The 18019-nt window shown below is 51.5% G+C and overlaps 1 protein-coding gene across 2 annotated transcripts in view; it reads left to right on the top strand.

The window, feature by feature from the left end:
- The window catches only part of WARS1 (tryptophanyl-tRNA synthetase 1), a 28893-nt gene extending 11131 nt beyond the window's left edge, over positions 1–17762 (top strand). For both annotated transcript variants that reach the window (XM_070357972.1, XM_005893712.3), the window contains exons 3-11: positions 945–1158; positions 2291–2399; positions 8320–8439; positions 9392–9574; positions 10389–10489; positions 12315–12427; positions 12594–12767; positions 15207–15347; positions 16495–17762. In XM_070357972.1, coding sequence (XP_070214073.1) covers positions 945–1158; positions 2291–2399; positions 8320–8439; positions 9392–9574; positions 10389–10489; positions 12315–12427; positions 12594–12767; positions 15207–15347; positions 16495–16656 — 1317 coding nt within the window. In that variant the 3' untranslated portion in view covers positions 16657–17762. The remainder of the gene's footprint in view (positions 1–944; positions 1159–2290; positions 2400–8319; positions 8440–9391; positions 9575–10388; positions 10490–12314; positions 12428–12593; positions 12768–15206; positions 15348–16494) is intronic.
- The last annotated feature ends 257 nt before the right edge of the window (positions 17763–18019 follow it).

The raw sequence follows: 18019 nt of genomic DNA, 5'->3' as shown, positions 1-18019 counted from the left end.
CTTAATTAGGTTTGCTCTTTTAAATGCCAGGCTTCCAGGGATGGCTAGTGTGGGCTCCTGCAAGAGGAAATCTTTAATAGGTTTCCAGCGGACCCACAGATACACTTTATGTTTGTTTGTTTGTTTATCTTATTCTCATTTTAAAACACTAAGTATGCAAACACTTTGGACAGCTGGATAAGACTCCAAATGCTGTGGTATAACTGTTTCCCAGTGAGTCCCCCCTTGTTTTCTGAAAGTCTGTGTTTTTTCCTTGCCCTTATCTGTTAAGTTCCAATGTAGAACTCACTATAATTGATTAATGGAGCATGTCACATATGTTCACTGGCATCAGTGAAGTTTAATATTCAGCCATTAACTGTCATAAATTGTGCAAATTGTGTCGCTACACATAGCCTGTAGTGTTTGTGGTAGGAACCCATGATACTTGACCCCCAGATAAAACTAAAATACATTCAGGCCCACGACTTGCTGTGTGTGCATGGGCAAGCTCCTTCACATCTCTGAGTCTCAGACTCTTCAACCAGAAAAGGCCAGTGATAACACTGCCATCCTTGTAGGATTATTCTAAGAGTAAGTGTGAGAGCGTTTAGCACACCGCCTGCCACCCAGTAGCAGTAACGTTCAGCAAATGCTGCTGCTGCTGCTAAGTCGCTTCAGTCGTGTCCGACTCTGCTCGACCCCATAGACGGCAGCCCACCAGGCTCCCCCATCCCTGGGATTCTCCAGGCAAGAACACTGAAGTGGGTTGCCATGTCCTTCTCCAATGCATGAAAGTGAAAAGTGAAAGTGAAGCCGCTCAGTCGTGTCCGACTCTATCGACCCCATGGACTGCAGCCCCCCAGGCTCCTCCGTCCGTGGGATTCTCCAGGCGAGAGCACTGGAGTGGCTGCCGCTGGTGGTTGTAAATATTTTCCACCTTCACCCTTAACCCCTGTGTACAGGATGAAATTGATTCTGCAGTGAAGATGTTGTTGTCCTTAAAAACGAGCTACAAAGCTGCCACAGGGGAGGATTACAAGGTGGACTGTCCTCCAAGGGACCCGGCGCCCGAGAGTGGTGAGGGCCTGGATGCCACCGACGCAGACGAGGACTTTGTGGACCCCTGGACAGTGCAGACAAGCAGTGCCAAAGGCATTGACTACGACAAGCTCATTGGTACGTTTATGGGAAAAACCTCAACTTTTAGAAGTGATGTTATTGATGTTTTCTAATTTGAATTAATCATAAATCCAGTCAAACTTCAATGTCAAGGGAAAAAAGATCCTTAAATCTTTTGGTGGTCCATTATATTCCCAGAGGTTTGTTTTTAATTAACGTAACAATATAAAATATGTTTTAGAATAATAATCTATAGTAGACAGCTTAATGGGCTTCCCTGGTGGCTCAGACGGTAAAGGATCCACCTGCCAATGCAGAAGACCTGGGTTCGATCCCTGGATGCGAAAGATCCTCCGGAGAAAGGAATGGCAACCCACTCCAGTACTCTTGCCTGGAGAATCCCATGGACAGAGGATCCTGGTGGGCCACAGTCCACAGGGTCAAAAAGAGCTGGACACGACTGAGCGACCGAGCCCAGCACAAACAGCTCGGTGTTAGCTTTTTCCTTTTCTTGAGCAGGTCAGAATTCGGGGAAGGTCCATTGCAGCGAGTATTTTCACAGTGGTTTAAATTGTCTTTCACTGAGTGGGTACAATTCAGGCATGAATTGTGTAAGAAGTAAGCCTTCTCACAGGTGGCATGTCCTCACTGCCCAGCTCTGCCCTGGAGGGCTTCCTGCTCAGGAGCATCCTTTCCCTGAGGTCATTGGTGGCTGTCGAAGAAGAAACAGAGCTAAAGCTCTCTCATCTGAGTCTAAGCCGTTTTCCATGATTTATGCCCAGACCATCAGGGAGAGAAAACTCACTGGAAGACAAACATTAATTTGGTTATAGGCTCTAAAATGATGGGTGTGAGCATATATAAATTATACTGCAATATGTAATAAGCAGCTGTGTGTAGGAGGCGAGGTGGGGGGCTGGGCGGGTTATCTGGAGTTCCTCACTAGGCTGCATTCTGGATCTGTCCCATCAGAATCCAGTCCCAGACCAGAGAGTCTTTAGCCCTGCATTTATTTTGTGTTCTGCTGGCGGTGACGTCTGCTCTGGACTGATGGAAGGGACTAGAGCCAGTAGCCCAAAGAGGCCTTGTTCTGCTGAGACGGCACGTGATCATGAGTCTTTCCCTCTGGTCTCTGCAGCGTCCCCAAGCCTCCCACCACCTAAGTTCAGCATCTCTTCTTTTCTTCCAGTTCGATTTGGAAGCAGTAAAATTGACAAGGAGCTGGTAAACCGAATAGAGAGAGCCACGGGCCAGAGACCACACCGCTTCCTGCGCAGGGGAATCTTCTTCTCACACAGGTCAGGCGCTTCTCGCTGCAGGACCTCCCCCGTCCTCTTGTCTTAGAGAAGGAAGCGATCAGGCCGTGGTCCCTCCAGCCGCCGGCCCTCGGGGGACCTGGCTGCCAGTTGGCAGAAGGCCGGTCCCGCCTCCTGTCCTGCCAGTGACTGCCTGTGGGGTCACACCTGTCCCTTCCCCTCTGGCCCGAAGTTTATTCATCTGTAAACTGCCTGTCTCACAAGGTGGAGGTCAAGTACACACCAGAGGAGATTCACGCCAGATTATGTGCTAAAAGCCATAGCATGTCACAAAACAAAAGAGATGAATGTGTCCAGGCTCAGCATTTCCCGTGAGATAAGCAGGAGGCTTCCTGAAGTTACATACTTCTTCCTCCTATTGTACTGGCCTGCTCATAAATCGTGTCCAGAGAGAAACTAGTAGAGCGAACAGGACACAGAGTATCCCTACCTGAGACCATAAATTCAGAGAATGGGCAGGTTTGGAGCCAGCTTCTGCCTCTCCCACCCCACACACCACCTCCCGCTGGATTCGAGAGATCTTGGAGCTTGTAGTCCGAGGCAGGGCTGGTCTGTTCTGCCCACACCAGGGTTACGGACAGCACACACAGGACAGAACTCGGCACTCCACTGAACATTTGATTTTATTTTTTTAATTTGAAGGATAATTGCTTTACAGCGTTTTGTTGGTTTCTGTGGCGCTAGTGCTAAGGAGCCTGCCTGCCGTTGCAGGAGATACAAGAGACACGAGTTCAGTTTCTGGGTTGAGAAGATCCCCTGGAGGAGGAAATGGCAACCCACTCCAGTATTCTTATATGAAGAATCCCATGGACGGAGCCAGGCAGGCTGCAGTCCGTGGGGTCACAAAGAGTTGGACTCGGCTGAAGCGACTTAGCACACATACAACACTGACTCAGCCACGAGTGTGCGTGTGTCCCCGCCCTCCTGAACATCCCTCCGTCCCACCCCTGGGTCATCCCAGAGCACCAGGTTGAGCTCCCTGGTTACACAGCACACCCAACACTAAATTCTACATGGGGAGAAGGGCCCCCACTCAGCCCTCTTTCCGGGCAGAGTACACTCACAGTTTTTTCCTTAGTTGAGATTCAGTTCACATGACATAGAATTCACCTTTGCGAAGGACAGAGTTCAGTGGGGTTTTCGGTCTGTTCCAAGGTTGTGCATACATCGCCATGTCTGGTTCCTTACATTTTCATCACCCCAAACAGTAGCCCTCTACTCATTAGCAGTCACTGCCTATTCCTCCCAGCACCCCACCCCACCCTCACCCGAAGCCCTGGCCACCAGCAATCATCTTTCCATGTCTGTGCATTTGCCTGGGATGCAGCGTGTGCCAGTACTTCATTCCTTTTTACGCCTGAAAGCTGTTGAGTGGATGCAGCCCCATTTAACAGCTGACGGGCTTTGGGGGGTTTTCCCTTTGGGGTTAGCACGAGCGCTGCTCTGAGTGTTTGTGTACAGGGTCTGGTTTCTCTTGGGTGTGTACTCGGGAGTGGAGTTGCTGGGTCCTGAGGTAACCTTAACAGTTGTTTGGAATTGCCAGTGTTTTCCACAGCGAGTGCATCATTTTGCATTCCCACTAGCAAAGTGCAAACAAGGATTCCAATTTCTCCACATCCTTGCTAGTTGTATTTTCCAGTTTGTGTTTTTCTGAAACCATGCTAGTAAGTGTGAGGTGGTATTTCATCGTGGTTTCGATTTGTATTTCCATAATGACTAATGATCTGAGCATCTTTCATGTGCTTACTGGCTGTTTTATGTATTCTTTAGAGACATGTCTCTTCTGATCCTTTGCCAACTTTTTAATTGGGTTATTTACCTTTTTATTGTATTATAATAGTTCTTTATATACTTTGGATACTAGTTTCTTATCAAATACTTGATTTGCAAATATCAGCTCTTTATTTACAGTGTCCTTAGAAGCATTTAGAAGCTTTAATTTTGATGAACTCCGGTTTGGTTTGGTTTCGGTTGCTTGGTGTCATATCTAAGAAACCGTTGCCTAATTCGAGGTCGTGAACATATCCAGGTGTGTTTTCTTCTAAGAGTGGTATTTTTTTAGCTCTTACACTTGGGTCTCTGATCCACGTTGAGTTAATTTTTGTGTGTGTGTGTGAGGGGGGATCCAGCTTCCTTCTTTCTCATGTGAATATCCAGTTGTCCCAGCCCCACTTTTTGGAAATTGTTGTTGAATTTTCTTGACACCCTTGTTGAAAATCAATTGAAAATATATTTAAGGATTTATTAAATATACTACATAGTCCTGATGTCTGTAGCTTTGTAGTGAATCTTGACACTGGAAAATGTGAGTCCTCCAACTTTGTTCTCAAGATTATTTTGGCCGTTAGAATTTAGAATGTTTGGATTTTAGAATCAGCTTGCTAGTTTCTGTACAAAGACAGCAGTCAGGGTGTCGATAGAGATTGCACTGCGTGTGTCGGTCAGTTTGGAGAAGTCTGCACCCTAAGATGGCGTCTGAGGTGGAATACTAAAGCTTCCGGCCCGTGCACAGAGAACATCTTTCCTCTCATCGCTTTGGTTTCTTCATGCAGTGTTTTGCAGTTTTCAGTGTACAAGCCTTGCACTTCTTTTGTTAGGTTTAGGTTTTGTTCTTTCTGGTGTTCTTGAAAAGAGTATTTTCTGAATTTCCCTTCTGAACATTTCACTGCTGTTTCTGAAGGGGAAGTGTACCCCTGCGTGTCTGCTCTAGCTCAGCCTCACTGCAGCTCTGCTTCACTGCTGACACCAGAGAGGTAGGGTTTTCACACATCAGGGGGTTGGTTTTTCACCCATCGGGGGTTCTGCAGCATAAGTTGGGTCTCTTACAGTTTAAACCAATTCTGACACTGTCCACCTGGAGATAGTGTCCAGTCCCGTCCCACGTGACTACCCCCAACCCCCTACTTCAGACACAGATCAGAGTCTAGGTTCTTACCTGTGCTTGAAATCCCACAACTGATCTGGAATTAATTTGCTCAAGCAAGGGAAACATTTTACTCACTAGATAGCCAGTTTATTGTAAAGGATGTAAGTCTGGAGCAGCCAGATTGGAGGAGGCATGTGGGGACGCTCAGAGCTCCCCGCCCCCCCGGGCACCACGCCCCTGTCTCCATGTGCTCACCAACCCAGAAATTCTCTGACACTGTCCTTTGGGTTTTTATAGAGCCTTCCTTACACAGATTATTTATATCACTGGCCATTGATGGTTAAACTCAATGTCCAGCCCCTCTTCCCTCCCCAGAAAGAGGGACGGGGGTTGGGAGCTGAAAGTTCCAACCCTGTAATCAGAGCTGGTTCCCCAGCAACCAGTCCCCTTCCTTAGGGTATCCAGGGACTTTCCCAAAGTCACTTAAATAACGTAAACTTTGATGTAGTTGAAAGGGGAACTTTTTATGTGAATAACACTCTATCATTCTTATCGCTTAGGAAATTCCCACAATGGTTTAAGGAACTCTATGCCTGATAGAAAATAAAAACAAAGACGAAATATATGATATTTCTTATTATCAACCACAATATTGCTCTACTGTACAGAAATACAACTGATTTTTGTTTGATCCTACATCCTGCAACTTTGCTGAGTTCATTTATTCTTATGAAAAAAAAAATTCAAAAATATAAATTTGAAGATTTAATTGTATAAGGGACATTGGTCTGTAGTTTTCTTTTGATGTCTTTGCTTTGGGTATCAAAATAATACTGGCTTTATAGATGCGTTGAGAAGTATACTCTCTTTCAGAAATTTTTTGGAAGTTTGTGAAGGATTGTTGTTAGTTCTCTTGAAAATTTGATAGAATCCTCTAGTGAAGCCATCTGACCTTAGGCTTTTCTCTCTGAGACTTTTTTTATTACTAGTTCAATTTCTTTGCTTGTTCTAGATCTGTTCAGATTTTCTGTTTCTTTTTGAGTCAGTTTTGGTGGTTTGTTTCTTTGGGAATTTTGTCTGGTTCATCAAGGTCATCTCGCACACTGGCCTGCAGTTCATATTACTCACTTATAATCCTTTTTATTCTTGTAAGTTGTTAGTTGTTCAGTCACTAAATCCACTCTTTGCGACCCCATGGACTGCAGCGCACCAGGCTCCCCTGTCCTTCACCATGTCCCTGAATTTGCTCAGACTCATGTCCATTCAGTGATTCCATCCAACCATCTCATCCTCTGTTGCCCCCTTCTTCTCCTGCCCTCAGTCTTTCCCAGCATCAGGGTCTTTTCCAATGAGTTGGCACTTCGCATCAGGTGGCCAAAGTATTGGAGCTTCAGCATCAGTCCTTCCAATGAATGTTCAGGGTTGATTTCTTTTTTAAGATTGACTGGTTTGATCTCCTAACTGTCCAAAGGACTCTCAAGAGTCTTCTCCAGCGTCACAGCTTGAAAGTATCAATTTTTCCGCACTCAGCCTTCTTTTTGGTCCAACTCTCACATCTGTACATGACTACTGGAAAAACCATAGCTTTGACTAGACAGACCTTTGTCAGCAAAGTGATGTCTCTGCTTTTTAATACACTATCTAGGTTTGTCATATTTTTTCTTCCAAGGAGCATCTTTTAATTTCATGGCTGCAGTCACTGTCCTCAGTTATTTTGGAGCCCAAGAAAATAAAATCTGTCACTAATTCCATTTTTTTCTCCATCTATTTGCCAAGAAGTAATGGGACCAGATGCCATGATCTTCGTTTTTTGAATGTTGAGTTTTAAGCCAGCTTTTTCACTCTCCTCCTTAAGGACTTGATGAGATCCACTGTGCATTGTCGGGCAGCAGCACCAGGCAGGTGACTAGATCCCTTGGAGCTGAGGGGTCCCTGCTGGGATCTGCCTTCACAAAACTGCACTCAGTGAGGGGGCCTAGTCAGTGCCCTGCCCTCAGGATAGCACCTCGAGTGCTCAGAGACTTCCTGCAAAACCATCCACAGCAGCTTACGTGACAGCCGCACTCTTTTTTCCTTCCATAAGCTGATAAATGTTTGATTTGTTATTTGTAAGAACCGAAAAAGGACTCTTTTTCTTCCAAACTCAGCCATTTTCATCTTTCCTTATTTTAGAAGCAGTGTGTCACCATCAAATCAAAGCTAAGTACAAAATCCAGAATAGCCCTAATCCTGTCAGCCCACAGATAAGCACTGCTCACCCCTGGTCAAGAATAGAAGTCACTTTCAGAATACTCTTGTCTGGGTTCTCCTACCCAGGCCTCTGGGAAAGGGAGCCAGTCCTCTTATTTGGCACACTTTAACGATACAGACTCCCAGATGCCACCCCAGACCCTCTGGATCAGAGGCTGGGAAGGTAGGCGTGGGCAGGTGTGATGTGGAGATGGCTGGTCAGGTGACTCTGATGCACCGCCCCGCAGGAGGCCCCTTGGTGTGCGCTGGGTACGGGCCCCAGTCCTTGTGGTGGTGCACGATAACTCCCCAGATAGAGAGCCCTGGTCCCAGTGTGGCTGAGGAGCCCAAAGCAGATCTCCAGCTGGGGACATCCCCTGCCACGCCCTGCTGAGTCCTGACTTCGGGGAGCCCTGCGATGGCCCCCTCCTGAGCCAGCGGAGTTGGGGCTGCGTGGTTCTCAAGAAGGACTGGGTGGTGTCGGCCTGGGTCACTCCCAGGAAAGCATGTGAAGCAGACAGTACATCAACATCGAAATTTGGAAGAATTCTGAAAGAGGTCCAGGGGCTGCCCAACCATACCCACCCTTTAAACACGTTGTTCCCAACCTGCACGGCTTACACTTTTCAGCAGGCACAGGAGGAGCCGTTCAGAAGCAGTTTCCTGTCGTCCTTACAGCAGGAGCAGCAAGGGTAACACGCTCTCGTGGCTGGATTGTCGGTCTCGTTTTCATTCCCAGCTGAGCATTCACACCCTGACTCTTCTCTCAGAACACCTCACTGTTTTCTTGTCCCCTCTGTCCTTTAGAGACATGCATCAGATTCTGGATGCCTATGAAAACAAGAAGCCGTTCTATCTCTACACGGGCAGGGGCCCCTCTTCTGAAGCCATGCATGTGGGTCACCTCATCCCATTCATCTTCACCAAGTAAGTATTGCACCGCGGGACTGTGCTCACCGTGTCGGTGAGTTTTGAAACATGGAGAGAACAAACCAGCAATATATCTGCCAATTATAGGCAATAAATGTATTACTAGCATTATTATTTCCCCCCCCTCAAAAAAAAAGGAAAAGAAATGTTAATCACAAACTTTGTGCAGAGCTGAGGAGACAGTGCCAGATCACGTCTGCCTGATAGCCAAGGTCTGGGGGAGCTGGTGCCCTTGTGGCTTCTCCCCACCCCGTCCCTAGGGTCACTTTAGCAGGACTGGGTGGTGGGGAGAGCACTGCTGTGGAATCAGCGGACCTGTGTCCTCCTGTCCCTGTCCGGGTGACCATAGAAGCGTTACCTCTCTGGGCCTTAGTCTCCACTTCTCCCAGAGGAAGTACCAGTGCCCCGCCCTGCCGTCCCTGTAAGACTTCAGAGTAGAGTGCAGAGCGGCCAGCTCGGAGCCAACATGCATCGCCCTCCAGGCTAAGCAGTTGTTTTCTGATCTCGCCGACGCCATCCCCACTTCGAATTCCCTGGATTCACCGGGGCTGGACCCCAGCAGTAGCCTGCAATGCAGGAGACCTGGGTTCAATCCCTGGGTTGGGAAGATCCCCTGGAGGAGGGCATGGCAACCACTCCAATATTCTTGCCTGGAGAATCCCGTTGACAGAGGAGCCTGGCGGGCTGCAGTCCATGGGGTCGCACAGAGTCGGACACGGCTGAGGGTTAAGCACACATTGCACAGCCCTTGCTAACAGGAACTCACACAGAGTCGAGCTCAGGGTGTTCCTGTTTATAGGAGCTGAGTTCACAGTATGGTCAGAGGGTGAGACTTCCTGGGCAGGGGAGTTTTGAAATACACTGTTAGTAGGACCTGTGGTTTCAGAGGCGCAGCAGTATTTCTCTGCAGAAAAATAAGGCGTGGGCCTCCCTCCCCCGTGTCTCCCAGGTGGCTGCAGGATGTGTTCAACGTCCCCTTGGTCATCCAGATGACTGATGACGAGAAGTACCTGTGGAAGGACCTGACCCTGGATCAGGCCTATGGCTACGCCGTGGAGAACGCCAAGGATATCATCGCCTGCGGCTTTGACATCAACAAAACGTTCATCTTCTCTGACCTTGACTACATGGGGTAAGGGGCAAACGCCTGGCCACCTTTTAAATGAGTGAACGCAGGCTGTAGACAGGCCATCGCAGCCAGGGCTGCTTCAGAAACAGCTGAAGGGTCTTGAGGTCTGCAGAGTGTTTTCTTCCTTTATTCAATGTTATGGTCTGGTTTCCTGGTTTATTGACAGCTAAGACTTCCATCCTTAGCTTGTGGAGGGGGTAGCGATGGCCAGATGCAGGCCAGAGCAGCTCACAGAGACAAACCCTCCTTCCAGGGCCCATCAGTTTCTACCCAGATACTCTGTGCGGCTGCAAGTTGCCAATACCCTTGAATGATGAGAAGGTTAATCTGCCTTTAACTCACCACTGGCTCTCTCTAGCCATGGTTTCCCCACTTCCGCAGACTCAACCAGCCGAGCCAGTGCAGCACTGCAGTACTGAAAAGTACCACGTGTAAGTGGACCCATGTTGCTCCAGGGCCAGCAGTAATCTCCCACAACAAAGCACACAGTCCGTCCCAACAGATAGACTGCCCTGGAGCCCCCAAACTTGAAGCCCCGCACGCTCAGCCAGTGATCCCGGCAGAGCTGACACCCTTCACATGAGCCCCTGAGTCTGCGTCTGCTGTGTTCCTGCCTCCTGTGCTGCTCAGCTTCGAGCTGACATCCTTCCACAGGCAGGGGCGTGTCCGCCTCGCCTGCCCCCGGCCTCTCTGCCCACAGGGGGCAGCAGAGCGCCTTCCTCCCCAGCTGACCCGGCCCCCCGTGGCCGTGCTGTCTGCTGCTTTGCCCTCGGCCACCACCCTCCAGTTCTGGGTTTGACTCTGACCTTCTTCACAGGATGAGCCCTGGCTTCTACAAGAACGTGGTGAAGATCCAGAAGCACGTCACCTTCAACCAAGTGAAAGGCATTTTCGGCTTCACTGACAGCGACTGCATTGGTAAGCCCACACTGCCCACAGCGCCCGCTGGCCCCTCAGAGAGGAGCCGAGCACAAAGGAGGGGGCGCGTGCGGGTGCCTGTGCGAGGCTGCACTATCTCTGGGGTGGTTTGCAGTTTGTCTCTTTAAAAAGGTGGGTTTTCCCTGAATGTAAAGTGATGCATTTGGCCCCTTTTCTGGGCCACGTGGAGTATCCCCTCAGGTCACACCCTGTCCCTCTCCTGCCGCGTCCGTTTTGAGGTTAGAAGGAAAAGGAGGCTGTGGATGACTTCGACCCTCCACCTGTTCCTGGGAGCCCGTCGGTGTGGAGGCCTTGGCGGGACCCGGGTTGCAGGAGGGCTGCTCTGTGGCTGGAACCAGCCATCTTTGTCTCCCTGGGCCTCACTCCCCACCTCCGGGAGGAGCCACCCTGCCCACCTGCCTGCCTTGCTTTTCTGCCAGGCTCAGTGCCCAGCAGACAGGCCTCTGTGCACACACTGACCTCCCTGTCCCGTGTCTCTGCACCCCTTTCAGATGCAGTGACCATCTCTTCTTTCAGACCCTCAGCTCCTTGAGCTAAGAGTCAGTCCTGAGACTACTGGCTGGTCTCCTGACCCCTCCCTTTATTTTAGGCGCCCAGCCCCTGGCCCACTAGCTGCCAGCATGGAGCTCCCAGGATGTATCTGTGGGCGCCTGTACCAGGCATGCCCCACTGTGGGGGAGCACAGCTGCGGGGCGTGTCGGAAGAGAAACACCACAGAGGTCCTGCTGGGAGGCTTTTCACAGGAGCAGAACCCTTTGATGCCTCAGTCAGATTCATTCCTGACACTTGGGGCATAAACCTTTTGCTTTGGAAATGGTTTTTGGGGGTTTGTTTGTATTTTTTTCTACTTTGAAACAGTGTTTTAATCCTGGAATCCAGGCAGTGAATGGGGAGACTTCTCTGAAGCTGCCCCGAGCCAATGTGGAGATGGCGCTGTGGCGAGTAGCCGCACATTCTGTGCTGCTGAGACCCAGGTGTGAGTCTAGGCTTGGCCTCTCAGAGCTGCACCCTAGCTCTGGGAACCCAGTGGTGATCCGGGCTGGTGTCCAGTACATAAAATGGGGACGCGGTGACACTTTTCTGTAGAGTCGTGGGGTGTAGACAGGAGGCCCCGAGCCCAGGATGCTCAGTGCTGTAAAGGAGACACGGGTGCCCACGGAGCTGCTGCGTGGACCCCCAGAGACAGGCAGGAGCCCAGAAATGAGCGGTGTCTTTCCGCAGAGGGGAGAAAACAGCTGCCAGGAACAAGCGTCACAGAGACAGGACTCCAGGCCGGACCCACCCCAGGCCGTCCCGGAAACGTCCTGGCCTGGCCTGCCTCCACGCGTCGAGGGTCACACCAGGATCCGTGCCCTTTGACCCCAGAATTCTGCTTCCTCAGGTCTGAGCAAATACAATAGCAGTGTTAACAGCAGCAGCATCCAAAATATTAAGAACAGTTTTACATCCCAAAATGTCATAACTAGTTATACTAATTGACACTGAGGAACAACCTGGACACCCAGTGGCTAGAGAGTGGCTGAGGCACAGGAGAGAGCGTGGGTAAGCGTCACGAAGTGGAAGCTGTGAAGAGCAGAGCAGAGGAGAAGCTCACTGAAATGGGGGGGAAATGGATGAGAAAGGCAGGAACTGGCACTGCAGATTTTTCTTCCTTCCTCCCAGCAATCCTTCTCTGTAGGTTTCAGATTTTCTTTAACGAGTGTTACTTTTCCAGGGGGGAGAAAAGCCCGTTTTTGTTCATCCCTTCTACAGTTCCAGGCAGAAACCAGTCTCAGGTATAAAAATGTTTTGTCCTCCCTCCCAGGGAAGATCAGTTTTCCTGCCATCCAGGCCGCTCCCTCCTTCAGCAACTCATTCCCTCAGATCTTCCGAGACCGGACGGACGTCCAGTGCCTCATCCCGTGCGCCATCGACCAGGTTAGGAGGCAGAGCCAGGGTTCCGTCAGCCTGGATGTTAGCAGGGGTCTTCACCCGCTTCAGGGGTGGGAAGGAGGGTCTGACGGTGGTGCAGGGCAGAGTTACTCGGGAGGTGCCTGCCAGCTGAGGGCAGCCCTCATCTCCCCCTGCCCCTGCCTCCCCACAGGACCCGTACTTCAGGATGACCAGGGACGTGGCCCCCAGGATCGGCTACCCCAAGCCAGCCCTCTTGCACTCGACCTTCTTCCCTGCCCTGCAGGGGGCCCAGACCAAGATGAGTGCCAGTGACCCCAACTCCTCCATCTTCCTCACGGACACGGCCAAGCAGATCAAGACCAAGGTGAGCGCGGCCCAGGCCTCGGGGGACTCACACACTACCGCTCTGTCCTTTGGCCACCACGGGCACCCTGAGTTCCAGGGTCCAGGCAGCCTGCCCCGTTCCCAGATACGAAGTGAATGTGCTTGTGTCTTTTCATGTAGGCAAAACTTGGGAGTTTTTTTTTGTTTTTTTTTTTCTTTTTTTTCTTCTCTGATTTCCTCACCAACATTGTTCTGAAAACAAAATCATGGCAATTTTCTTTGGTTACAGCTAAACAATAGAGAAAATTTAGTGTACTTCTGAGCACCAGTTGTATTCCAGGAGCTGGACCACGCACTCTCTGTATGTTTTGGTTTTTATTCTCACTGATGTGTCCCTTTAAGATGAGAAGGGTGAGGCCCAGCGAGGATGACCAGCTCGACCCAGTTTTCCCCAGAAACCGAAGGTGCCCTCCTAGCCCACGCACCGTGTTCCCGCACCAGGGTGTAGGGGCTGGTTCTCTCCGGAGCGTTCCCGCTGAGACTCAGTATTGACAAGTGTCCTTCCACAGGCCAGTCAGGTCCTGGCCAGGAGTGCTGCTCCCAACCCACGTGCAGCAGGAGCTCAGTAAATATTTTTCAAGTCACCAGAGAAACGAGAAATGGGAATTCGTTTGAGCTTCCTTACTTTTCAGGCCCGCACTTCGTTGCTCGGTTCTGAGCTGCCAGTGTTCATACAGACCCCTCACTGTTGCACAAAGCTGTGGACATTTTAGTTGGAACTGTGTGTGTGTTTGTGGTCTGGAAGATTACAACAGGAGTGACCGAAACTACATTTGGGGCGTGTAATGCCACCATGAGTCAGTCCAGGCCCCTGCCCCTCCTGGAAAGTCCCGCTTTCTGGTTGACAATGGGGAGCCCTTAGTATCAGAACAGTCCTCCGGGAAGTGGCAGCCGCCAGCTTTCCCAGCCTCAGGTGGAGGCTGGTGTGAGCAGGGCTTTTTCTTTCTCTTTCACTTCTGGCTAAAAATTCCAGCACCTGGAATGCAGAAGAAGGGGAGGGACACTCCTGTTCCCTCCTGCAGAGAAGTCATTTCCTTTCATTTTTTTGAGAAGTTGTTATAAAAGAAGGGGCCAGCAGAGACCCAAGCGTCAGGAACCACCCTGGCTGCCAAGATTGCTAGCACCTTGGGGGACAGGACAGGGTCAGGCCAGGCCCTTGTCCCCAATCCCTAAGTCCCACTTCAACTCCAGAAGCAGAGTCTTCAGCCCAGAGAGGGGGCATCTGCTCCAGCCCCGTCCCAAGAATTAAGAGTAGAGTGCTAGGAACACTGCGGCCTGACTGTGGTCGCCTGCCACACGCTCACCTGCGTGAGCTCACGGAGTCCTCAGACCCTCCTGGACGCTGCGTCCACTGCCTGCGCAAGGGGATAGGCCTAGAGTGTCTGGCAGCTTCTCTGCGTTCACACAGCCGGGTCGCAGAGGGCCAGCCGTAACCCAGGTTGGCCCGTGGCCTGGCGTCGGGCTCCTGCCGCTCACCTGCTGTTGGTAAGGGACCACGGTCATCAGGTATCACTGTCCAGCGGGAGCCGCTCTACAGAACTGCAGACTAGAGGCAAAGCTCACGTGAGATCGTGTGTACAAGTGGTTACTGCCTGTAGATGGTGGCCCAGATTTGAGATTTCAGTCCCAACATGGATCACTGGACAGCTGCCTAGTAGCGGGGGCCTTGTCAGAGCTTCCAGTGTTTCTCGGAGCCGTTTAGCATCCCCACCAGAAAGGCCTTGCCTGCCAGCCTCTGCCCCCACATTCTTCTGGGCGATCCAGTCAGGAATCTGCCCGGAGTCCTTCTGGGAGGCTTACCAGACATCTCCTTGAGACCACTGACTCTGCGCACTCTTCTCCCCACGGGAAAATACGTTTGTACATGGAAGGTTTCTCAGACACTCGCTAAAAGACCATTGGAGGAACTCTCCACTTCTGGGCTTTTCTTCTCTCTGCTCTTGACCCTGACTTCTCTAAGGTTATCTTCAGTCCTACAAGCCATTTTGTTAGTTTCTGAACCTGTCTGTTGTCAGCTTCTGGAAGTGCCTGTTCAGGTGGGCGCTGCCTGTGGCCCTGTCCACCCCCCACTCCACCCAGGCCCTGCACGGGCTCTGCCTCCCTGTGGCTGTCTCTGTGCCTCCTGTCCTTGTCCCCAGGGAGGGGCGGGTGGCTGTGTCTGTCATCTAGGTGAGCCTGCGGACAGGTGAGGACATTTGCCCAAGCTTCTGCAGGGGCAGTGCTGTGGTTTTTCTGATTCTGTTCTGTCTCTGTGGGTCGGGGGAGGGGTCAGAGCTCACCCACCCTCTGGAGCCCCCTTCTCTGCAGTGAGCCCCGCAGTGGCCAGTCCCCAGGCTCCACAGGAAAGGGCGGTTTGCGGGCTCCCCTCACCACACAGGGGGCCGCCTGGCGAGCATCCGTGTGCCCTCTCCTGGTGCAGGTCAACAAGCACGCCTTCTCCGGAGGCAGGGACACCGTTGAGGAGCACCGGCAGTTTGGGGGCAACTGTGACGTGGATGTGTCCTTCATGTACCTGACCTTCTTCCTGGAGGATGATGACAAGCTGGAGCAGATCAGGAGGGTAAGGCGGGGCTGTGCCTGTGAGGGCCCTGGAATGCCCTGCGGCCAGCGTTCCCGGGGCCTGGGTCTACGGGGCCGGCGCTCAGCTGAGACGAGATCAGAGCTGAGTAGGTTGGTCATCTTCATGACCACGTGCCTGGAAACCTCGTGAACGGATGGTTCCCAAAAGAGAAAATACAAACTAGTAGTAGCCACACTGTAAGATTAGATCCTCCTGGTCATCAGGGAAGCAGAAGGTAAAATGAGACCCGTCAGTGCTGACACCGTCCCCGAGCCTCCCCAGCGGGTTTGTGTCGTATTACAGTGATTGTAATTCCGGGGCGCAGTGAGCCCGAGAGCCCGGGGAGCATTCGTAGCCTCTGCCTCAGGATTTCCAGTCCTTGGCATCTTTTCCAAGAAACTAATCCTGAGTAAGAAAGAGCTCTGTATGCAAACATGTTGAAATGGTGTTAGCAGAAAGTTCAGAACAGACTGTATAGCAGAGGAAGCCTTAACTAAGAATCGTCAGGAGGGATTCTCAGGCAGGCGGGAGGCTTTGATCACGCAGGAGGATTGGCCAGTGCTAGTGGCAGAAGGACCCCAAACTGGCCGCGCGGCGAGACCCACCAAGTCTAAATACACCGCAGAGAACAAATCTGACAGAAAGCAGGCCGGGACGCTCGCGCGGGCTCAGCCTCTGGGCCCTAATCAATCTGACAGAAAGCAGGCCGGGACGCTCGCGCAGGCTCAGCCTCTGGGCCCGGAATCTGCAGGGGAGTTTTTCCCTTTCCTTTGCTGCTTTTTGTCAGCTTTAGGTACTTTGTTAAGTTTGTTCAACAAGTACATTTTACTATCACAATCAGAAGATGAAAACAAATTCAGCGAAGATTTTAGAGACGCCAGTAAGGTTGAAAGGCTCAGCCATGGCTTCGGGTCTTGGACTCCGCTGACCTGGCGCGCAGGTGGGGTGCCCGGCCCTGCTCTTCGTCCTCATGTGTCAGCTGAGTCACAGCTGCCCGCAGAGCCCAGAGGCGTTTTCAGAAAAGAGTGGTTTAAGGCCCTTATGTTTCCGTGTGGCCAGTGTGCCAGGCTCTGCGTGGGTGCCGTCGAGGGAGGGAGGTGGCCGGGCGCGCACAGCCGCCTCATGTGGCCTGTCTCCTCCCGCTCAGGACTACACGAGCGGGGCCATGCTCACCGGCGAGCTCAAGAAGGAGCTCATCGAAGTCCTGCAGCCCTTGATTGCCGAGCACCAGGCCCGGCGCAAGGAGGTCACCGACGAGATCGTGAAAGAATTCATGACCCCCCGGAAGCTGTCCTACGACTTTCAGTAACGCTCACTTCCTCTATGCTTACTCAGAGATGTAATTTACCCATAATCCCAACTCAGTCAAATCAGCACCCCCCTGCTGCTGCCCTAGGCTCTATCAAATGGTAATTATTGGCCCAGATCTGTAAGTTCTGTGTTTCTCTCAGCGCTGTTTCTTCCCTTGAATGTCATTCCGGCCCCTGTGGGTAACTGGGTGCCGGGTAGTATCGTGTGGTCACACAGACAAGTCCAGCTGGAGTTCCTCCCACAAAGCAGCCCCTGGGGCTGGATGTCCACCAACCAGCCTGTTGTGGTCCACAGGACCACTCCCTGTTTGAAAGCATCCTGCGTCCAAACACATTCTTCCACCTGCTCTATAAAAGGATATATAGTCCATCTATACGTACCTGGAATCAACATGGTGTTGCCATAAAACTTTTTTTTAAGTGCTTTGAAACAGTAATGTAAGAAAGCTTAATGGGCACAAGAGGCATTTCAGCCCATGCCCCCCTCCCATCTTATTGAAGATGAAATGATGGCCAAAGGCTTTGCTAAACTTTAAATTCCAAGATCTCACAGCTTAAAAGCTGCCTTTAACGTTTCTGAGTATTGGCCTGAGTTGGCCAATTTTTACTAAATTGAGTCTTTATGGGTGAAACTTTCCAGTTTACTTACTAAACTCCAGGCCATGCATGTACTGTACTCCAGAAGTGACGCGCCTTTCCCTGAGCGAACTAATGCTCTATCCACCGAGTAATCCTAGACACTCCATCTGGGGAACCAATGGCTGTTCCACTCTGACCGAGCCGGACACTGAGACCAGTCTGTTGCCTTTGCAGATCCTTTTGTTTTGACACCTGACTGGTGTGGAGGTCTGTCTGCACACAGCAGGCCCTGCCTGTGTCCCCAGACGGGCGGACGTAGTTAGATGCCGCCAGCAGCCCTCGAGGCCGCGGCCGCGTGTCCATGGGAGGCCTGCTTGGTGGAGCGCCCTGTGCAGCTGTGGAAAAGCACAGACCTGTCCCAGGGAAAGCCCTTGGTCCAAGTATCTGTCCCTTCTGGAGGCACAGGGTCCATTCCTGGGCACCCTACTCCGGTCTCTCTCATGACAATAAACTTCCTGTGGTCCCACCTGTGTCACTGTGCTGTCTGGGGTTTGAGGAGCGAGCAGGGGCCTCACTCTGGCCCAGGGCCATGCCGTGGATGCCCTTGAGCCTGCAGAGGTCCCCCTGGCACGCGTGGGATGGGATCACAGCCCTGCGTGGCGCTGGCTCCCACACTCACTGGATGTTCCTGACAGCCTTGGAGAACGCAGACAGATGTCCGCATTTTGTGGTCGAGGGAAGTGGCCATGGGGGTGGTCTGAAAGGTGCTGTGTAGATAGTGGC

This window comes from Bos mutus, chromosome 21 (assembly GCF_027580195.1).
Source record: "Bos mutus isolate GX-2022 chromosome 21, NWIPB_WYAK_1.1, whole genome shotgun sequence".
Taxonomy (NCBI): Eukaryota; Metazoa; Chordata; class Mammalia; order Artiodactyla; family Bovidae; genus Bos; species Bos mutus.
The sequence above is the reverse complement of the archived record's forward strand: the minus strand, read 5'-3'. Positions and strand labels throughout refer to the sequence as shown.